At 33.3% G+C, this 21,789-nt stretch overlaps 1 protein-coding gene across 11 annotated transcripts in view; it reads right to left on the bottom strand.

Annotated features, from left to right (window-relative positions):
• LOC122571989 (acetylcholine receptor subunit alpha-like) overlaps positions 1-21,789 on the bottom strand; it is a 398,975-nt gene that overhangs the window by 6,965 nt on the left and 370,221 nt on the right. For all 11 annotated transcript variants that reach the window (XR_006318308.1, XR_006318309.1, XM_043736418.1 and 8 more), the window contains 3 exons: positions 4,695-4,841; positions 3,755-3,919; positions 335-584 (listed from right to left, as the gene is read on the bottom strand). Coding sequence is in view for 9 of the 11 variants with exons in the window: in XM_043736418.1 (XP_043592353.1) it covers positions 335-584; positions 3,755-3,919; positions 4,695-4,841 (562 nt within the window). In the remaining 2 variants the exon portion in view is untranslated. The remainder of the gene's footprint in view (positions 1-334; positions 585-3,754; positions 3,920-4,694; positions 4,842-21,789) is intronic.

Below are 21,789 nucleotides of genomic sequence, written 5' to 3'. Positions count from 1 at the left end.
TCCATTTTTATCCGAGCAAAGACTTTCACGTTGTCAATGTCATCGTAGTGACGTCAAGTACACGAACGAATAATATACATATCGAATTGAAGATATTATAGTCTTTTATGTCGAAGCTTAATATTAGAACAAAGCGGAAGCGGATATTAGAACAAAGTGGAAACATGTTTCAATGAATTACAAACTTCGTTCATTTTTCCAAAAATATACGCGTACGTTACTATATACTCGTCATATAGAATGAAAGCATGAGACACAAAATATTTGGATACAACAGCGTACGAAATTTATTAAAAGAAGCTTTTAGAAAGGTCACATTAAGAGCTAAAATTACCTTAGTCGAGTCTTCGAGCATCTTGGTGTGCTCTGCGATGAAACGCACACAGATGCAGGATTTGTGAATTTCGGGAGGACAACGCGAATGCGAGAAGGCTGGTGGACTTCGTAGTACCGGACTTTTCACCTCTTCGATTCCTGCTTCGCCAGAAACAGAGAGATCCTCGCATTCTGTATGAAGAGGAAGCGGCGGTAACGGTGGCCCGTGGATTAAGCAACTTCCACCGAACCTTGCACCGTCAGCAAGGCTAAATTGCGAACAAGACAATGTAACTTGATTACAACATTTCCTTCTACCATAATAACCGGTGTATATAAATTACTTGCTCTACCCTATCGCAATTTAAAATCGCTCTGTAATTTCAGGATGTGTATCTCGTTAACAAATCATTTATATTCGCTACATGATTATTCTCCAAATAGATATTTATGTTTCTCATATATCGTCCTGTGTCTCGCTATGACAAGCACGTACATAAAGTCGTAGTTAAACTTAATTTAATTTGGGTTGTGATCGTTAGTTGAAGTAAATGTCTTTTTGAACTATATCTTGCTGACGAAGATGTAAAAATAAAGTTGTTGGCAGTGCGATCGATCGAACTTACCGTAGTGTTTAATTTTCAAAATTTCTAATTTAATTAAAAATGTGGAATACGATCATCGTATCAGAATATTATTGTTTTTTCAGATCGCGTGATTTTCGCTACGCTTTAGAAACGTTACGGTCGAGACTTGAGTATCTTGATACATTGAAAAAGATGGAAAGTGTTTAAATGTCAAATATCCATGGTACGTCTGAAATGAAGACATACGGAAAGATTTAAAAATTCCAACAGTTAAAGAGGAAATCGCCAGATATGCAAAAAAGTATAAAGAAAGACTTGCAACACACCCAAATCAGCTGGTTGCTGAAACGAATAAAACAATAATAGAAGACTGAAGAAGAAGCATCTTGCAGACCTCATAATAGAACAATAAACAACCTGGAAGATGGAGTCCCGCTGGGGGTAACCATCCACATGCTATATTTTGTCAAATATTAAATTATAATATTTTACCAAATGTCCTAATGGACAAATTGTAAAATGTAAACAAACAATAAAAAAAAACATAAAAAAGAAAAAAAATGTCAAATATATTTGCACGGAATTAGCTTTTATAGCTAACAGTCAGCATTTTCTATGTATATGTCTGTCTGCGTGTATTATCTTCGTACATAGTAATTCGGCCCACTAGAAATTATAGAGACTGAATTTTTATAAAGCTATAAAAACGTTCTTGTATATTCTTATTAAAGTCTGATTTATAATTATATTTCGTTACCATTAAGAGGCTGCGAATTGTAATTTACATTTGAATCGAAAGAACAATTTTATTAATTTTGCTTAGAGATCATAGATAAATTCAGTATGATTGAAATTAACGTAGATCGCGTAGTTCTGAATTCTGTGACCATGCTTTTGTTGATGCTTCAAGTTCCTTGTTACGACCCTAGGCTTGCTATAGGTCGTGTCCCTAAACGTCTCCCTTGGTACTACAGCGTCGCAGACAGATCGTCTTACATGACCAGAGAGATATACACAATGTAGCGATAAGCGCATAGTTGTCGTAAAGCAGGGAGTTCTAGAAACATCGATTCGCCTTCGGTCCGTTATTTTATCTACACAAAAACGGTGGCATACGTGACCATAGCCGCGAACGGTTGTGAGACCCGAGGTGGGGGTCGTCTCCAGGAGAAGACAAAGGACAAAATCGAAGGGCAGTCAGTGGCAAATGAGGATTCAAACCGAATGCATCGAGAGGTTCAGAGGAATAAAATCGAGGTCGCTTAGTGAAACGAATATATCGAGAAATATCATAAAGTCGAGTCGAATTATAATAATAAACTAGTTGTATCATCGTTGAATCATTTGTAACGTGTTAACTATAATTTTAAATATTGTTAAAAATTCAGTGTTACAATCATTTGAACTACCTCTGTTATCCTAATCGAAACTAGAGGAAAGACTGGTTCGCGGCGTCGACTATCAGAATCGTAGCGAGAATTTATGCCTCTCGCTGACGCGTTCCCTCGCAAACGGTCGTAACATTCCTAATGTAGTCTAATTTTGGTGCTATTTTCGTTCTGTGCTACGTCTCATTAGGTTATCAATGTATGAGCGGAATTATCTTCGCTAGAAACTCAATTTAATGCCTTACACGAGTTATGGAAGTTTCTTTATGGCGCTCCAACTCTGTTTAAACTGGACTTTGCAGTAAAGTCGTGCGATCTTGTTACTTAATCTCGTAATAAAATAAAAGCGTAACGCATCATCGCGTCAATTATTTCATTAATTACTTGTTAAGCAACTCTTGATACATGGTCGTGTGAATTATTCACGGTTAATTACGCTTGAGAAGAATTTTACGTTAAACGAATGCCAGCTACAACACCTTTTTCCAGGGTAAGTTAAACTGTGCTTTATGAGAAAACGAGCACTTCTGGCTGAATATATGGTTTAGTTACTTTTCGAAACTTTAACCGCGAAACTAACCGTAGAAACCTCCTGTGAATACGAAGAAAATAGTTCAGTGACATTTGCTTAAACGCTTTGTGCAATAAGTCTGAAAAATAAAAAGAGTGAAGATTGTTATAATATTCGGAATGATGAAATTTCGGGAAAAATGTTACTACATTACGAATCAAATATACCATTTTCTTCGCAACAAAAGGATAATACGAAAATATGATCGAATCAGTAGCCACAAATTGATGTTAGCAGATGGTCCACGGAATTCCGAATTTATATAGAAATGTAAATACCGAAACAAAGGAGAGCAATTCGAAATTAGAAAAAGGCGCACAAAAGGCGGAAAATCTACATTGTAGTTTTATCAACTATGGAATGGAAAGTTTTTGAAAATTTCCGAGTATTTGGTCAAAAGTTCAGTGAGTGGAAAGAAACAAAACAGATGAACAATCACGGGCAGAATAGAATTTTAAATGAGCGGCGAAAAAGCAAGAATCATTTAATGAGATAAAAATCATCCGCAAATCACTGTACTAAAAATCAAATTATCTTTAGGTGTACCATAAATATTAGAGACTATACTACACATACAACCATACGATTAGGTTTAAAAGAAGATTCTCTGACAAATTAATAATTATGGTAAAAATACTTATTACGTCGCCCATTTTATCAAAGTGTTTATTCTTCTTACGAAATATACATTTATTTCCATTATTCCCCCTGTAACTATATATTCATATAATATGCTTTTTCACTTCTTGGAATCACTAAAATTCTGATAAAAAATCACTATATGTTTGACTTTTGAATTGTAATTATACAAGTTTGTAAATATGGTAACAAAAAAATAATAAGGTAAGATAGTATAAATAATAAGATAATTTTTAAGAATGATTTATATTGACCTGGAAGGTGAGAGGTCTTCCTTCGACGCAGCACGCATGCGGCTGTGAAATCGTTTGGGTGTTAGATGTTCTTCGCTGTCCTCCTGAGTAGATGGATGATAAGGATAATAGAAGGGCTTTTCCTTCCCTCCGACTGTTTTCATTAGCACTCTGCCAGAACTATATCTGCGAATACATGTAAATTTGTGCATACAGTAAAATTTATTTGTCAACAAATTGTCGTTCCTCTCATCTATGAAATACGATTTTCTTTATTTAGAAAAACAGCAATAATATACGTATACATATATTTTTCCCTGTAGAAACCACGTTGCATATGTTGTTATTGGTCGTGAAAAGATTAGAGCCATTTTTATCGGGATACGTATCAGGAATGTTTATTCGTTAAACTTTCTACGAACATAAAAATTTTTCAGACAATAAATGGTAAAAAAATGAAGGATCAAGGAAACAGATTTTAAAATAAATACTAAAATAGAGGAGGATTTTTGTTACCATTTTAATTAACATCTCTTTTTAATTGGTAGGTTTAAAAAATTTCAGAAAATTAAAGAAATGTTTTGTAACAGAGGAAGCAACGTATTTTTATCAAGAAAAATTTATATAAAGAAAGAGCATTATCGTTTCAATATAAATATCTGTTTTCTTGTGTTAACTAGAATAGACTAGCAAATTATTAGATCTCTTTGAAAATAAATGAACGCTTTTGAAAACGGTTTATTCATAATTTATGACTTTATCGAAGATTCTATTGATTTTATCGAATATTTCTAAACTAAAATTATTTTTACTAACTTTCTTTTGCCTCTTGTCTTTGATAAGCTAAGAGTGCCTTTAATATGTCAAAATGTCCTCGAGTGGGAGAGCAGTTGGTTCAATTCGATTTCTAACAATGTAACTCTTTTGGTTTAAATAGAAATGCACAACAATAAACGTTTACCTATTTGTTTCGAATTTATACTGGGGCCTCCGCATAACCAACAGGCGAGGAAGGATGTGGATAAAAACCCTCTTCACCCAAGGTGCCATTTTGTGAGTTTGCGGCGATCGAAAGTGAACATTAAGCACAACCACCGTCACGCATATGCTGTAAAATAAACAAAGAAACGATAAATTTGGTACAACAATTTTGTCAACTATAAATTAATAAAATTAGGTTTGTATCACGTCGTTACACTTAAACACGAGTTACGAATTAATTAAAATCTTTAAAACAAGTATTGTCTGTTTCATCGTTCCTATTTTCACTTCAAGTGCTCTGATGAAGCTTTTATTCTCACGAAAATTTTAATAGATGTCGAGAAACGAGTAATTGCAGCTTTTGAACGATGACACGGTGAACACTGCTTCGCGTGTGTTTACGCATCTTCAAGTTGTTAATGACGTACATGTACGTCATATAACGATGATAGAGTCTTTGGAAAGTTTTACGACACGTTCGTTAAGCATAAAGTCAATAATTTCTCCTTCGGTTCAGTATTGTTCATCGCGTCGATGACGTCCTCATTTATTTCCATCGCGGGTATTTTCATTAAGCAAACTTCCTTTTAATTAAACGATTTAGCCATTTTCTCATATATTTTCCCCTATAATCTCGGCTGCGTTTAAATCACAAGAAATGCATCACGTGAAAGTTTCGTTTTCATAGATTAAAAAAGTAATTAAAAATTGTTTCATGAATATGTATATTATACGAAAAGAATGCGTTTTAAAGAGAGCGTGTTATTTTATCAAACAAATTTTTATTCACGACTCAATTTTATTCTAAACAGTTTTCATTCCTCTGACATTTTTTTATAATATCGCGTTTATTCGACAGCGGTGCAGATCAAAGAAAAATAAAATGGCACATGTAAACGATTATAAACAAACATGCTTCTACGATTTTCTAAGAAAATCTTCGAATACTCTATAAAAATTTCGTTTTCACTGGAATAAATTGTATTTTTACGTAACAATATATTCATTTATTAACGTATGGGCTAATGATAACTATTTTATGGCAAAATTACCGTTATCGCATGTGATTTTGTTTTATCGTTTAAAACTATTGATTATGTTAATATTTCAATTCGATGAATTCTGCAGATCTTATCTTTTTATTATTATCTTATTTTATTAGTGGCAAGTCATTGTCAGATTTCCTAAATTATTCTTATCGCTACTCGTAATTTTGCATCTGATAATCTCTAATTAAAGTAATAATTATCTAATAATTGAAAATCTCAATTAGTGGTTTGTGCAGTTTTTATATTTAATTATATATAATAATAACAGATGTGTTTTCATTTCTTCTTTTATTTTCATTGATTGTCCTTGACATTAATTCGATGATTGTATGCATCCAAGTAGAAAATGCAAGACTCACTTGTTTATTGGATGCATTAATATTATAATTATGAATTAAATATTATACTTTCACTCGTTCTTTTTAAAAATAATACAATTTTATATTCAGCTTGACCTGATTAGGTAGTTGAACGTGAATTGATTGTGAAAGTCAGGTTAATCGAAATCTATTCTTGCAGCCAGAAATTTGTTAAGATATTGTATCTTCCAAGATGTCTGAGGTAAACATAGCAGACAGGTAAATATGTAAGCAATTTTTAACTGGATTTGATGCAGAGAAGAGACGGATTTACACTGGCTATAGATCTTATCTTGTTATGGACAAATTTACAAAAGAGAACTTTAGCGTTATCATAATTGTATGATCATGAAAATAATTGAAATGAATTAAATTAAATTAAAAAATAAATTAGAAAAGACACCTTAACTACGTTGAAATATACACACATATGAAACCAGAAACGCTTATGTGTCAAATCCGTTAGTTCCACGAAACAAGAAGCAGAGAAAATTAACAAAATTGTATATGTATAATATAACCTTCGACTAACAAGTATTTTGGTATTAAAATTTCAAAAAGTTCAAAAAACCGAGTCAATTGCATTGGCCCGTGAGCGGTCCAAACAACTCGTAACACGCCTGTGTAACAGCCATACTTCACATTTCTGTGTCCTTTTTTATCTTCACGAACGTAACTGAAGAAACGGAATCAAAATAGAAATTTGTTTCATCTACCAGATATTATTGTAGTATCGTGGACGAAAAGCCTAAAAGATACCGGGCGAAACATAAACAATGTCGCGAGAAAGCCTAAGTGCCGACAGGCCCATCAATATATCGTCGGTCCTGCAATCGAATAGTTGCGCGGAAAAATGTCTACGTGACTTTGGCCACGAACAGTTGCAGAACACGTACGTGGTGGGGTTAAGAGAAAAGACAAGGGATTGCTAAGGGACAAAGACGAATTAACAGTCAGTGTTAGTTGAGAAGTCAGAGAGTGCGAATTGCATTGTCGAGAGAGTGTGGTCCGCGTGAGAGAGAGCGTTGGAATCGTGGTAACGAGAGTTGCAAATTAACTATTTAATTGTCTTAATTATAGTACGTTATTGTATTTAGTTCACGTTAAACAGCCAACGTTTTCTGTTTGACCAACACCTGTTTAATCCATTTTAAATAAACTAATTGTAGTAAGATCCTACATTATAATTAATAATTTTAGATATTTTGTTTTGTAATTTGATTATACCGTACATTGTATGCATTGTGTGCACTTTTGCACCCTCAAATTTCCCACAAGTGCAGAAAAATCCATAGTCCGATTCCAACGCCCTCCGTTTATTCCAACGTGTTAAATTGCGAAGTAACTGATAGACGTGTACAATAAAACTTGTCATGTGATATTTTTGTCGACATCCACGACCAATCGTTACCAATATCTATCATCGATTATTACCAAGGAAGGGAAGGAAAAAGAGAGGAATCCTTTACAGAGGGATGAGGCAAATTGCCATAACATATAATCAGGAGTGGGTGCGGTGGAACGACAGAATGTAAATCTCACGAGGCTATTCATAATGGAGATGCATTCAGCGATGGCTGGCCTTAGCAGCCAGTACTAAGGAACGAACTGCGATTTAAATTGGACCAGCCTCCTTTGACTCGACTTGCAGCCATTTATCGGCTTGGAACTCGCCTTTCCACGTTTACCTTCGAGTGCCTACGCCTTTTTCCTCCCCTTTTGTGTTCGCCGTTTGTCTTCCTTTTGGAAATCGTATTAGTCGGCCGGAAGTGAATTAAACCATCCATGTTTCGCGTACAACAAATTCGATCGCTGTGAGATCATGAAGCGCCATGGCGCATCGCGTTGTGTCGTGCGACAACGAGGATTTCGTTATTAATTTAAGCCAAGACTTTCTTTCTTAGTATTCTTAGTGTTCTGTCAATCTGTGTGACGTAGAATTTACGAATCATCTTAGTATCAATGATCTCTGGAATTTGCATGTAAAGCAAGTTATGTAATTAGTTTATTATAGCAAGTTGTAATAAATTGGTACAGTAACTTTTGAGGTTAGTAGCGAAAACGAGAAAAAGCAAGTAAATCAGCGGACAGAAAAAGGTGTGAAAAGAAGGATATATCCCGGTAATGTCTCCCTTGTCTTGTGTGATTTGACTTTACCGCTTAACAAAATGCCACATTAGCATTTTGGCAATTAGTAAACGATTAGAAAATCAATAATTGTGTAAAATACTTAATATCTGGTATTTTTGTGTATTTTATACGAGTGTTTCCGAAATCGTGGTACAAAAAGTGCGGTGCTGATTCTACATGTAAAAATAAGCGGAAAATAGGTTTGAAGTTGAAGTTGAAGAAAATAGGTTGGTAAGTAATTATTCTATAAAGTGTAAGAAATGTGTTTGAAAATTCATCAGATGCCCGTCTATTAACTGCAAGTTTCAAATTATGAAACTTCTGTTTTTGATTATTTTCGTCAATCATATGTCTGTTTGAGAATAATACAATTGTACCGTACTGAGACATTTAATTTGCACACGATGAATTTACGATCACGTATATAATTGAATTTTTAGAATACATTTTTGTATCGACTGACGTTTATGTCATAAATGACATTTTGTATTAAAATACGTCATATACTTTATAATTGCGAAGAATGGAAACAGAATTTTTTATCTGAAACGAATGAGAAAAGCAAATGCACGAGTATTACGAAATAATTTCAGAGATTTCTTATACAGTTTTTCTGCGCCTTCCCTATGAAATTCTTTACTTTCGTACCATTCCAATTATACAGAAACAGGAAAATTATTTCGAATAAAAGTTGTAACGTCGCTCTTAAAAATTCCCTGGAAGAATCTATTTATGCCGAGAAACGTGCTTTCATCTTCAAATGAAATAGCTTTGTAAATCAAGTTACTCCTCGCACACTCCTTCATCTACATCTTAAGCGCGTTATTTTAAATAACCCTTCAATATTAATAATTCGATAATCTTCCACTGAAAAAATTGTTTTCCGTGATCTCTTAGTTTCTCAATCTTTTATCACTTAATTTCGGCTTCACAGTCCGCAGATGGACTTGATCTTGCAATATCTTCTGAAACTCACACACATATACAATAATCTTCTAGTCATGCAATTTATGTATATGTATAATTGTACATGTATAATATAATAATTTATAATTGTAATATTTATAATATGTGTAATAAAAATATGTATAACTGCTTCTATATCATTCACATTTATATAATTAATTATATTATATATAATTACATGTACTTAAATATAATAATTGCATGTACTTAAAAATTCATTCGTCGTTTCCTTTTGTCTAGAAATATCTAATCTCCGCGTCATGATGTCACAATCATAATCTCCACGAGATGATAATAATTCAGAAGAATAGATCAGTTATTTCAACGCTTGAGAGAAGTACTCGATAGGAGCACAGTGCGGTCCATCTTAGCTTTAATGGCGCACAATGCCTCTGCGTTTCTTGGAAAAAGCAATAATGGTGTGGTTTAAGGCACGAAGGAGCCGGCCATCCCCTTGAAATTCAACGGAGAAAAGGGGTCGGTTTCTTGGTTGGCCTCCGCCTTGGCTGGAAGCAAGTGCCGGTCGATGCTGCTGCTGATTAATGTGTCACACCTACCACATCTTTCCATTCTTCCAATGTATTGAAAGGGTTAATATACTATCGCCAGAATATATTTATCGTTGACGTATACGACGTCAGTTCCTCTTCCATTCTAGTGTTCCTAATTTTTGTCATTACTTGGATAATTCAAAATAATGGCGATTTCACACTATACCTTTCACTGTTTAGGTAATTCAAACTAATTGTAATTTCTAAATCTTGTATGTATCATTATTTGATTCAAAATGATTGTTTCAAATAATTGGAACACACAGGTTGAGTCAGTAAAAGCTACCGCCTGGGATAATTCCTTATCCACTGACTTTATCGAAAAATGTTTCAAGTGAAATTTATTGTATTTAAGGAGCGTGGTCGTACGAGTAAATCTTCATTTTTTGATACCTTTTTTTTGAGATATTAAGGTGACTAAGTTTTTTTAATAACCCCCGTATACTTTTTATGGTATTAATCGATACAGCTAAGTATTCCCTATAAAAAGCATTAACCTATTTGTGCTGAGAGATCACTAGTTTGGTAGGTATTTTAATTTTAATTTGTCAAGTTTAACCCATGAAAGATAAAGCAACGCGAATACAAAAATATCGCTTCGAGTCTTTCTTTGGCTTATGTACTTCTCACTCTCGCTCATTCTCATATTTTATTTAGAGCACCCATCACGTACATCCACACTTTCATCTCAAACACACATACAAATTATTCTGATTTTATTCCAAGTGTACAATTGTTGAATTTATGTTCTGCTGAACTTATATTCTTAAGCAAACATTTGCATTATTATTTAATATTTTATTTCCAACATTTGAATTAATACTTCTTTATAATCGATAGATAACGTTATATAAATTGTATCTACTTATTCACAGTTTGTGGAAAAGACACAACTTTGTAGAATAACTAAATACAGTAATATAATGTTACAATGTTGAAATGAAACTTCTTGAAATCTTGAAATGAATACTTCTTGGTAGAATCCTCAGTATTATATTTGTATTGACGTGAAAACACCAAACATATTTTGTTCTCATTTCTACATTAATTGTTATGTTTCATAAACTGTGTACATCACATAAATTATCAATAAAATATTTATTAGGACCTTGGAGTCTTATTAGTTCGATGCACTGTAATCTTTACTATTACTTAAATGAATAATTGGCTTTAGAATATTCCATTAATTTTATAAGCTTAAACTTCATTTTTAAATAGGGTCATTACACGTTCATACGTAATTTAAGTTTAATGTTCGTTGAACGTAAACCAGCTTACTCGTAGTTCATTTACTTTCACCCTCGTGTTAAGAGTATCTTGTTTGGTAATAAAATTTGCCTCCATATTTGACGACTACTTAAATTCTCTTTTCCCGTTCAATGAGTATAAAAGAATTTTTAAATATCAAGCTTATATACATTGAATTATGAAATATGATTTAAAATTTGAACAATATGAATAAAAATTAATTATGATTTAAAATATTCGTGATTGTCCTGCATTCTAAATTTTCAATATCTTATTTATTTTTAAAATTAGATTTTTCTAAGACTAAATGTTTAATTTTTGAAACACTAATTGCTTTTATAATAAGTTTCATTTCCCAATTTCCTCTATGATCCCATAATCATCAATTTCATCAATTTAGATGATATTTAATATCTTATCTATGTTGCTCCTTTTTCCAATAAATTGTCGACTTTCAATATAATCTAGATATTAATTACTCATTGAATTATTACTAATTTGAGTCTTTTCTAATTCATTTATACCCTGCACTGTACTTATTGTATGTAGGTATGTACATAGGTATGTGGGTTAATGTATAATGATACTATATTATTTTTATTCTGAATATTGTTACTATTATTGCTTGCTCATAACTGCACTAAAGACTTTAGTGTATGAAAAAATATTTGATGAAATTATGATCAAACATGAATCAAATACGGCTTTAAAACTACTTAAAATAAATTTTAATATATTGTCAGTTATAAACAAATATTCATATAAAATGACGATATTCTTTGATGTTATATTTGTTAATATTATCTCAGATATTAGATTTGATTTAGGTCAAATTATACACATATATGAAACCTTACACAAAAACAATAGTAAATTGAAAAGTGTTTGTAGAAAATATCGTAGGTGTCAAAATTAAGAAGTTTTACTGTTTTATTGGAAAATATTCTACATACTAATGATAATACTGTAGGATAGAACTTAGGTACAATTTCCCATTCTAAATAGTTATTAACAATGCTAGAAAATGGTATCACAAGGTCGTCTCTATAGAAAGTACAATAAATACAATAAAAATTAGTTAACTATTTCTTGGCTTTTGTATAGAGCATTTAAATGAATGGAATATTGAGTTTCCTTTAGAATTAAAAGTTGACGCACTATTACTACAAATTTTCCATAGACACATTTTCCTTTTTCGTGAATTCGAACTACGTCAACTTTCTTTTCCTCCTGAAAAATTTATTTCTTGGCACTCGCAGTGTTTTCTACGAACACTCTTCGATTACATCTGAAACACAATGCGTGTTAGAAGCTCAATTTCTTCTAGAAATTCCTATCTACTTAAATAGTTTAGTGTACGATTTCTTTTCTAACATGATTAATTACAATTCCGTTAAATCGTTCCTCGATATAATTGTAATTAACCGGGATTCGAATCATCAACCGTTAATTGAATGGAGTCGCACGATGGTTAATCGCTCATCAATTATATTAGAAATCATGCTATTCATCGCGCTGCAGTAACGTTTAATTGTTCATTGCTATAATTATCTACTTCTTACAAGGTTCGTCCTCTTCTTCTTTCATCGTAATCCCTACCACCTACTTATCTCCTATCTCTCTTTCTCGCTCTCTTTTCGTACTCATTACTCCTCTTATGGTTTTTGCAAAGCTTTGCAGCGGCTGCGCTTCCGCCATGAAGCGTTCTTTCTTGGTGACTGATGGGCAACGATGATGAAGCGACTTGGAAATTTGTAGGACAGCGGTTCTTCCCCGTGACGTAGGAAATTCCCCGAGGGAAGGGGAGCAAAAAGCACGGAGGATCGAAAACGCTGAGCCGAGAGTCTTTTGAAGTTCCAGTTTCGCCGGGGTTCGTCCGGCGATCGCTTTATCACGGGTTACGCCCACTTCAACGATTTATGCATAACCGAGCTTCGATTCTCTGCCATTTATGCGTCGCATTCGATTTCTTTACTATAAATTCAGAAAACATTTCCATGCCTCAATTGCACCGCTGTACATCGACTTCTCACGTTCCTTGAATCTGAAATTTATCTTTTCCGATTTGAACTTCTTTTATGTGTATGTATGTTGCACAACTTCTGTCACTTTGATACTTCGTTCTTTACATTTTCATCGGTTTCTCAACAGGTTTCATTGTTTTTCGTTTTCGTACACGGTTCAGTTGGTGTATAGAATGAATGTGTCATTTAAATGGAATCTACATATTCGCTGTCAGGAATTATCCGTATAACGTTCCGAATAAATTACGATTGGAATAAAAACTGCGAATAAAACGAAGTTATTAGAGAATAACGAGTAACCTTTTACTCGAGTACGTACATTGTACTACGAACGTAGAAAGCAGGGGTACAAAATGGCTAACAGCGATTTATCACAGTGATCTTATTTATTTCGACATATTACTCAAATATCATTCAAAAATTGCCCTTATTAATTTACGTGACATATTATCTTTCCTTGTTAACATTGCAAAAAAAAAAATATAAAGTTTCTAAATGTATATAAAAAAACTGTTCGCAAACAATGCGATATTGAATCATACATAAAACTTTGTGAAAAAAATAAATATTTTTGTAGAATCGGTACTACATCTTAATCCATAATTTGCATAATGATTTTATAGAAGTTTCTTATTACATGAGATGCTATTTTTAAGAATCCGATAATATGCGTGTCATATGATACGATTAATTTGCAAATGTTACTTCAACATTTAGTTGTCGTAATTTTTATACTAAAACTATATTTCTGTCATATTATCGAGCACTTTGAAAGACTTATTTGTGGAAAGGACATTGGATTTCCGTGTTACCTTTCTTAAGCTGTAAGAGCAATATGGTCTGTATAGGAGTGTTTCAAATTTAAGAGTACTCGACATGTAAAAAGCTTTTCCCTGTTTCAAGAAATCGTAGAACGTGGGCTGAGTTGTGTAATCGCGAAACGTTTCAACGTATTATTCAAACAACGGACCATTAAGTTTCGAATGTACGCGTCCGTGGTATGATATATGATTCCGCTTCACGCACGGTTTCTTCTTAGAAAAGTAATAACCTCTAGGTATTTAGGAGCATTTGTTTGAAACTAATAGCGGTTCATATATTATTATCGCTCGTAATAATTAGTTGCAACAAATGCTACATCTATTGCAAATTTATATATATATAAATAAATAATATATAATATAATAAATAAATTTATATATATGTCGGGTTAGCGTTAGGTTTAGGGGCGTGTAACGAATCTTCATTCGGACTAGCCATCGTTGTTGTACAATAGAAATTATATTTACTAGTATAAATATGATTTTTACAGAGTTTGACAAATAACCGTGGTGATTAGACACTCGAGATATTAATGACAATGTTCTTAGGTTCAATAACGAATCCACGGTCAACGGGGTAACTCTTTGTTAAACGTAGAATATATTTTGAAGCACAAAGTAACGTCTGCTGTGACGCTCGGTATAAACTGCACGTAAAGACGATGCGAAAACTCTCCAAGGTGATCGCAAGAATAATAGACTGATGGAAACTTTCCTCTCCTTACAATCGCGTTCGTTTTGTTGTATATTGGCCGGGGATACCAACAAAATTCCAGCCGCCGTTGCTAGGCAGTCCCGCGTAGCGGCAACACTGCCCGGGGTTTGACTGTTAATATAACGTGTGCCCCATAATATTGGCACTTCTGAGGCAAAATCACACATGGCTTGATTTGTCCTCGAGCCCGTGCGCCGCTACAACTATTTTTTTTTAAGGAGAACTATAGAATTACTCCATAGCTCTGTTAAGTAAAAACGTCTATCCCGTGATCGTGGCAACGTTGAACGACCACAGTTGTGTCACCTCGAGCCCAAGCCCACTGTCACAAATCTCGGGCAAACGTATCGGATTGAATCATAGCAACTACTTCTAAGTTTCATTATTTAAGTACAGCTATAATAAATAGTCTAGACTAAAGTATCGGGGATGTTCCCAAAAATTCCAAAAGAAAGGCCCCGATGTCCTTTCATCTCCGACATATATATTTGCAATAGATGTAGCATTTGTTGCAACTAATTATTATAAATATATTATAAGCATATACAGGGTGTTCAGAAATTCAGGGTGTTCGAATTTTTCCAATGTGTTCTACAGATAGAAATAAGGCTGGAATATCGCGAGACTAAAAATTTATTAAAAAATCATAACAAAAATATGAAATGCAAAGTTATGCGAATATACGTATATAGCGTTGAAATACTTTTGTGAATCACTTACAATGCGTGTTTCTAATAAATTTATTATAATTTCTAGCTACGTTATTGAATCCTTCTCAAATTTTACTGACATAATTTTAAGACTTCCATCTTTCTATTGGCATCTACTTGTCTGAGCAAATTACTTTAATGTACATTATTTCGGTTATTCAAGTTTGCATATGTAAGCGTTTGTTTCCTCAGCTTCTGTATGTTTGTACGCAGTTCAAACTACCGTGCGATTTTATCAATGCAAACTTGATACCGATATGGCATTGAATTTATCGTAGATTGATGAATTTCATGGCGATTTTGTCTCACGCCTTTACATGCAATTTTGATTCTCGTAAATTTACAGACCAAAACGATACAATTGTACAGTGGAATCGTGCACAAAAACGGTATATATATGTCGGGCTTACATTAGAATTTTGAGCGCGCGTCAATTCTTCATTTGAATTTGCCATCGTTGTTGCACAACAGAAATTATATTTTCACGTATAAATATGACTTTTACAAAGTTTAACGAACGCTATTAACAATATTCTTGGGTTCTAACGAATCCACGGTCAACGGGGAAACTCCTTGTACAATAGAATATATTTCGTAACACAAAAAGTGACGTTAGCTGTGACACTCAGTTACTTTCAGACTCTCCACACGATATCAGTAAACTCTCCAAGGAGATCACTATAAAAGACTGTCACGATCACATTTGTCAATTACATATTGATCAGGGATATCAACAAATTCCAGACGCCGTTACTAGGTAGACCCGCGTAGAGCCGACATTGCTCCCGGCCGGGGCTTGTTTGTTAATACAACGTGTGTCGCTCAATATCGGTACTACATCTGTTAGGTAAAACGTTCATCCCGTGACCGTGGCTACCGGATGTTCGGCGACCGGATGTGTCACCCTGAGCTCAAGTATTGGGGTTCTTCCCAAAATTCCAAAAGAAAGACCCCATGTCCCTACATCTCCGATATACACATGACGTACCTTATACCCATACGTGTCACGAACATTACGTATCTTGCCTTGTCCCGTACGTATCTTGCGCTATCTCGTATTGAAATAATTGTGTACATATTCGTCACGTTTCATATTTTTCTTATAATCTTTTAACGAAGCATTTATACATTTCCTACTGTAGGAAATTTTAGTTCGTATTTTGCTTGTAGAACACAGTAGCAAAATTTGGACATTTGATCACTCGACACGCTGTATTATGTATGTAATATGATTATGTATTATTTTTCTCTTCTCAATTATCTATCCGATCACTCATAATCAAACAAATTGTATATATGCGTTTAATACAGAAAAAGAATTTTTTGTTTCATGCAATTACTTGATATAAATGAATACGTAGTGGATGATTAAGCTACAACCTAATACTGAAATAATTAAACAACAAAAAAGATGTTCGTACCCCAGGCACATACATCTGAAGGTTCCACGGAAAAAGAGGGGAACATCAAGTTTTAGCACTTCTCAGAAAATATAGTTTTCGATATATGTATAATGTCACAACTTCGTATTTTCCTATTTTCTTGTACAGAGTGTTTCCTACTTTTCTGACAAGATTATAGGAGCATGATGTACGAATAAAGATGGGAAAAAAATATTATATGAAGTTTGTTTATAAACGCTTTGTCACAAAATTACAGGCAAATATTAAATATGCCTGTACTTACAAGATATTTCTTCACGCATAAGTATTAATAACGTTAATAACGCAAGCAGCATAATGAAAAATCTATGTGAGACGATTGGAACCACGGTAATATTAAAACGACCAATGAACAATGTAAACAAGTAAAAGCGTTACGATCGTCCTTTACGCCGCGCCGGGTTGATTATCGCATTACGAAACCGAGTGTTCATACGTACAATAGAAATATAACAAACGCAAACGTCCTTTATTCGCCAAGCGTTTAACGTTCGTTCCATTTTTTTTCGCGGCTTTATCTCGGGTCTCTCGCCGAAAGCCGTTCCACTTGAATTCTAAGGCCGTTCATTTTCAAAGCGGCACGCTATTGCAACCGCATGAATTCTAATCGCGTTCGAAAAACCAGCTCACGTTCCTAGAACGCATTCCGCGGAGCAACCGAAAGAAAAACTTATGGCGTTGTCCGAGCGATAACGCGGCCCTACAAATCTGCCGCCTTAAGTGAAAAATGTCAGGTAGCACAAAAATATTTCATTTATATGTACGTCAAATGAGAAAATTCGCCTCTACATTAAAACTGAAGACATAACAGTTTACATTTTAGTATATTACATTACATAATTACATTAACACTGAAGACATAACAGTTTACATCTTAGTATATTACATTACATAATTACATTAACACTGAAGACATAACAGTTTACATCTTAGTATATTACATTACATAATTACATTAACACTGAAGACATAACAGTTTACATTTTGGTATATTACATTACATAATTACATTAACACTGAAGAAATAACAGTTTACATTTTGGTATATTACATTACATAATTACATTAACACTGAAGACATAACACTTTACATTTTAGTATATTACATTACATAATTACATTAACACTGAAGACATAACACTTTACATTTTAGTATATTACATTACATAATTACATTAACACTGAAGACATAACAGTTTACATTTTAGTGTATTACATTACATAATTACATTAAAAATGAAGACATAACAGTTTACATTTTAGTGTATTACATTACATAATTACATTAACACTGAAGACATAACAGTTTACATCTTAGTATATTGCATTACATAATTACATTAACACTGAAGACATAACAGTTTACATCTTAGTATATTACATTACATAATTACATTAACACTGAAGACATAACAGTTTACATTTTGGTATATTACATTACATAATTACATTAACACTGAAGACATAACAGTTTACATCTTAGTGTATTACATTACATAATTACATTAACACTAAAGACATAACAGTTTACATCTTAGTATATTACATTACATAATTACATTAACACTGAAGACATAACAGTTTACATTTTAGTGTACCACAATTACATAACAGTATGTATATATATATGTCGAATTATCATTAGAATTTTGGGTGTGTATCAATTCTTCATTTGGATTTACCATTGTTTAACTCAACTAAATTATATTACACTAAATTATATAACACATTTAGATATGACTTTTACAAGGTTTAACAATAAATAAGTTTAACGAATGCTTTGAACAATATTCTTGGGTTCAAACGAATCCACGGTCAACGGGAAACTCTTTGTACAATAGTTTATATTTTCTCTGAATCGCAAATAACGTTAGCTGTGCCGCTTGGTAACTTTTAGACTGACTCCCCGATATCAGTAAACTCTCCAAGGAGATCACAATAAAAGACTGCCTGAATCTCATTTGTCAATTACATATTGATTAGGAATATCAACAAAATTCCAGGAGCCGTTGCTAGGCAGTCCTGCATTGAGTCGACATTGCTCCTAGCCGGGGCTTGTCCGTTAATACAGCGTGTCCCTCAATATCGGCACTTCTTCTGTCAGGTTAAAACGTTCATCGCGTGACCGTGGCTACGTTCAGCGACCAGTTGTGTCACCTCGAGCCCAAGTATTCCAAAAGAAAGGCTCGATGTCCCTACATCTCCGACATATATATAACGTTACTATATATTTTATATATGTATAGTAGTATATATATACTACTATTGCGTTATTAACGTTAATGATACTATATATACTACTATACATATATAAAATATATAGCAACGTTGTTACATGTTACATAGTAACGTCATACAACAGTTTATGCTTCGAAGATATATGAAATCAATGCGTGGTTGTTAAATAATTTTCCTTTTTCTTCCTTTTGCATCAGCAGTCAAACTCAAAAAGGTGAGCATTCTGTAAGATGATTTGCTGGTTTAAGGCTTTAGGTTTCTTATTGTATGCCAAGATGAGACCTCCTCCATCAAGGAGACTTGCTATGTCTCATTTAAAGTCAGCTGACTGCTGTCTTCTCAGAGTCAAAGTGAAGATTCTACGGGCTGATTTGGTTGCTTAGAACTTTAGCTCCCTCATATGTCATGACGAGGGCTCCTCCATCGAGAAGACTTGCTATACTTCATTTGTCTTCTCAGTTTTATAGGACGCTGTTCCTTCAGGAGTAGTTGAACGAGAAAATTCGTGCGAAGATTTATTTTGATGTGGTGGCTGTGGCTTCTTTCTGGTATTGTCTCTCTGACGAATGGCATGTAAAGGTCATCGTGAAGCGTTTTGTTTGATACATACCGTGGTGTATCTGCTATTGCACGAGGCAATTTAGACTGTGATCTTTGTACGATGTATTGGATTTGCAGGCACAATCCCATAACTCGATGCCATAAGTCCATATTATTGGCCTTAGTATTGTTTTATTATAGATAGGTATTTTATTCTCCTATGATCATTCTGTCTTTCTGCCAAGTAGCCAGTACATATTTTTGTACCTTAAATCTATTTGCTTCGTTTTTACCGTTACACGTTCCTTCCAATTGAGTTTGTTGTCCAAGCGAAGATTTAAATACCGCGCTGACACATTACTTTTATTTATTTATTACCGTACTGATTAATAAAGATGCTTGTTACTTAAACGAGTTGGCTTAGCGTCGTTGCTTTCAATTTTCCACTTGGTAGTCCAGCTTTGGAATAAATTTCGCTGACGTTGAAGCTAGAGGATGCGATGTTAGGATTTTCACGGGTTACAAACATCGCCGTATCGTCGTGAAACGTCCCTCCTGTGGTGTTTGGCGCGGTGTTTGGGACTAAGAGGAAAACCGTTTTCCTTGAAAACAACTTTTGACCAGATATGCCTATGTGAATTAACACGGAAGAAATCCGCGAGATACTCCAGCCGACAAAGTTTTAACGCTGCATGGATAAGTACTCTAAACCTTTGTGTTCCCCTTTTTCACCTTCCTCGTTCCATCTTTGATAAGGAAATGGAGAGCGAAGACCGATTACAGTTCCCTCGTCGCTTTTATCCGGATTGTTCCCCGATACTTGCTACAAAGCCTGTCTCTCATTTAAAATACAGTTTAATTAACGCGATCGATACGAGATGCAGGGTTGCAAATGACGTGTTAAGTGCGAATTAATTATCCTTGAAAGTAGGATAATTGCAGTGATTACAGCGGTGTTCTTGCCATTAAGTGAGTGCCGTTCTTTCCGTATTTTGTCAACGCAAGTGCGCTGAAATGCTCGTACCTCGGAGTATCCTTGAAATTGGTTTCCTTCATCTGGATAAACTCTTCTTTTATTTTTCATTATTTTACGTCGCAGCATCTGGCAAGGTATTAATGACCGCAATTCGGTGTATCCTATGGACGTATAAATATTTAAATCGCACTTACATAGAAGTTACTTCAGTTGGTACAGGTAATTAGTAAATAACGAATTGATAGCTGGTTCGCGAATTGGTACAGTTTTGTATATTTCTATAGTCAATGTAAAAGATCTAATTCTAACCTCTAATAGACAACTATTTTATAATATTGTTATATTGTTATATATTTTATATTGTTATATTGTATGTATAGTTGACTATTTTATAATAGTCAACTATTTTAGTGGTTGTTTATTAATCTTTGTATAAAGAACAACCGCACTAAATGAGGAAAGTAAGATTACATTGTAGTATAAAGTTATTTAGTAATTATCTTTAACGTTCTAATATTTTTGAGACTACAAGAGCCCGTAAAATTGTGACTATAGTAAATAGTGTAGTAAATTAGATTTAAAGGAAAGCATCTCGTATGCTATGAAGATTTCTTTTATTAATAAATGAATACAAATTAATTAAATTAATACAAGGATTTTAAGTATACAATGTAACAAATATCACGTATAAATTATGCTTCTCAATTCTTTGACTAATTATTAAAATACTATAGACTTTATAGAAGCTATACAAATTACAGGCATTAGAAGGTAAAAAAATTGCCCACAATTTGGAAAAGGAAATAATTTATCATAGTGTTATAAATATCTCAAATTCCTTAAACTGAAAGAAGAAATAATGACAATTAAATAGAATTTCTTTCCATGATCATAATATTAAGAAACACAATTTACTAATTATGTAAACTGATTGAAAATACGTTGACCATTAATGAATTAATTGATGGGTAGATAAAATGTTGGAGATAGAAGACTATTATGTATATAGTATAATATAGTATAGTATATATTATGTATATAGTGTAATATAGTATAGTATATATTATGTATATAGTATAATATAGTATAGTATATAATAGAAGACTATTTTGTGTGCAATGTTTGTTACTTTTCTTTCATATGAAGAATCAATATAGTTTAATTGCAAAGTTACGAATAAAAGGATCTACAATGATCATTGTTTATGATTTTTAAAATAGAATATTATTTGTTAGTAAAGTTGATTTTTAAACGCTAATATGCAGATATGTAAAATTAATGTTCACGATTACTAAACTTTATAAAA

Source organism: Bombus pyrosoma, linkage group LG10 (genome assembly GCF_014825855.1).
Source record: "Bombus pyrosoma isolate SC7728 linkage group LG10, ASM1482585v1, whole genome shotgun sequence".
Taxonomy (NCBI): Eukaryota; Metazoa; Arthropoda; class Insecta; order Hymenoptera; family Apidae; genus Bombus; species Bombus pyrosoma.
This window is presented reverse-complemented; position numbering and strand designations above follow the sequence as displayed.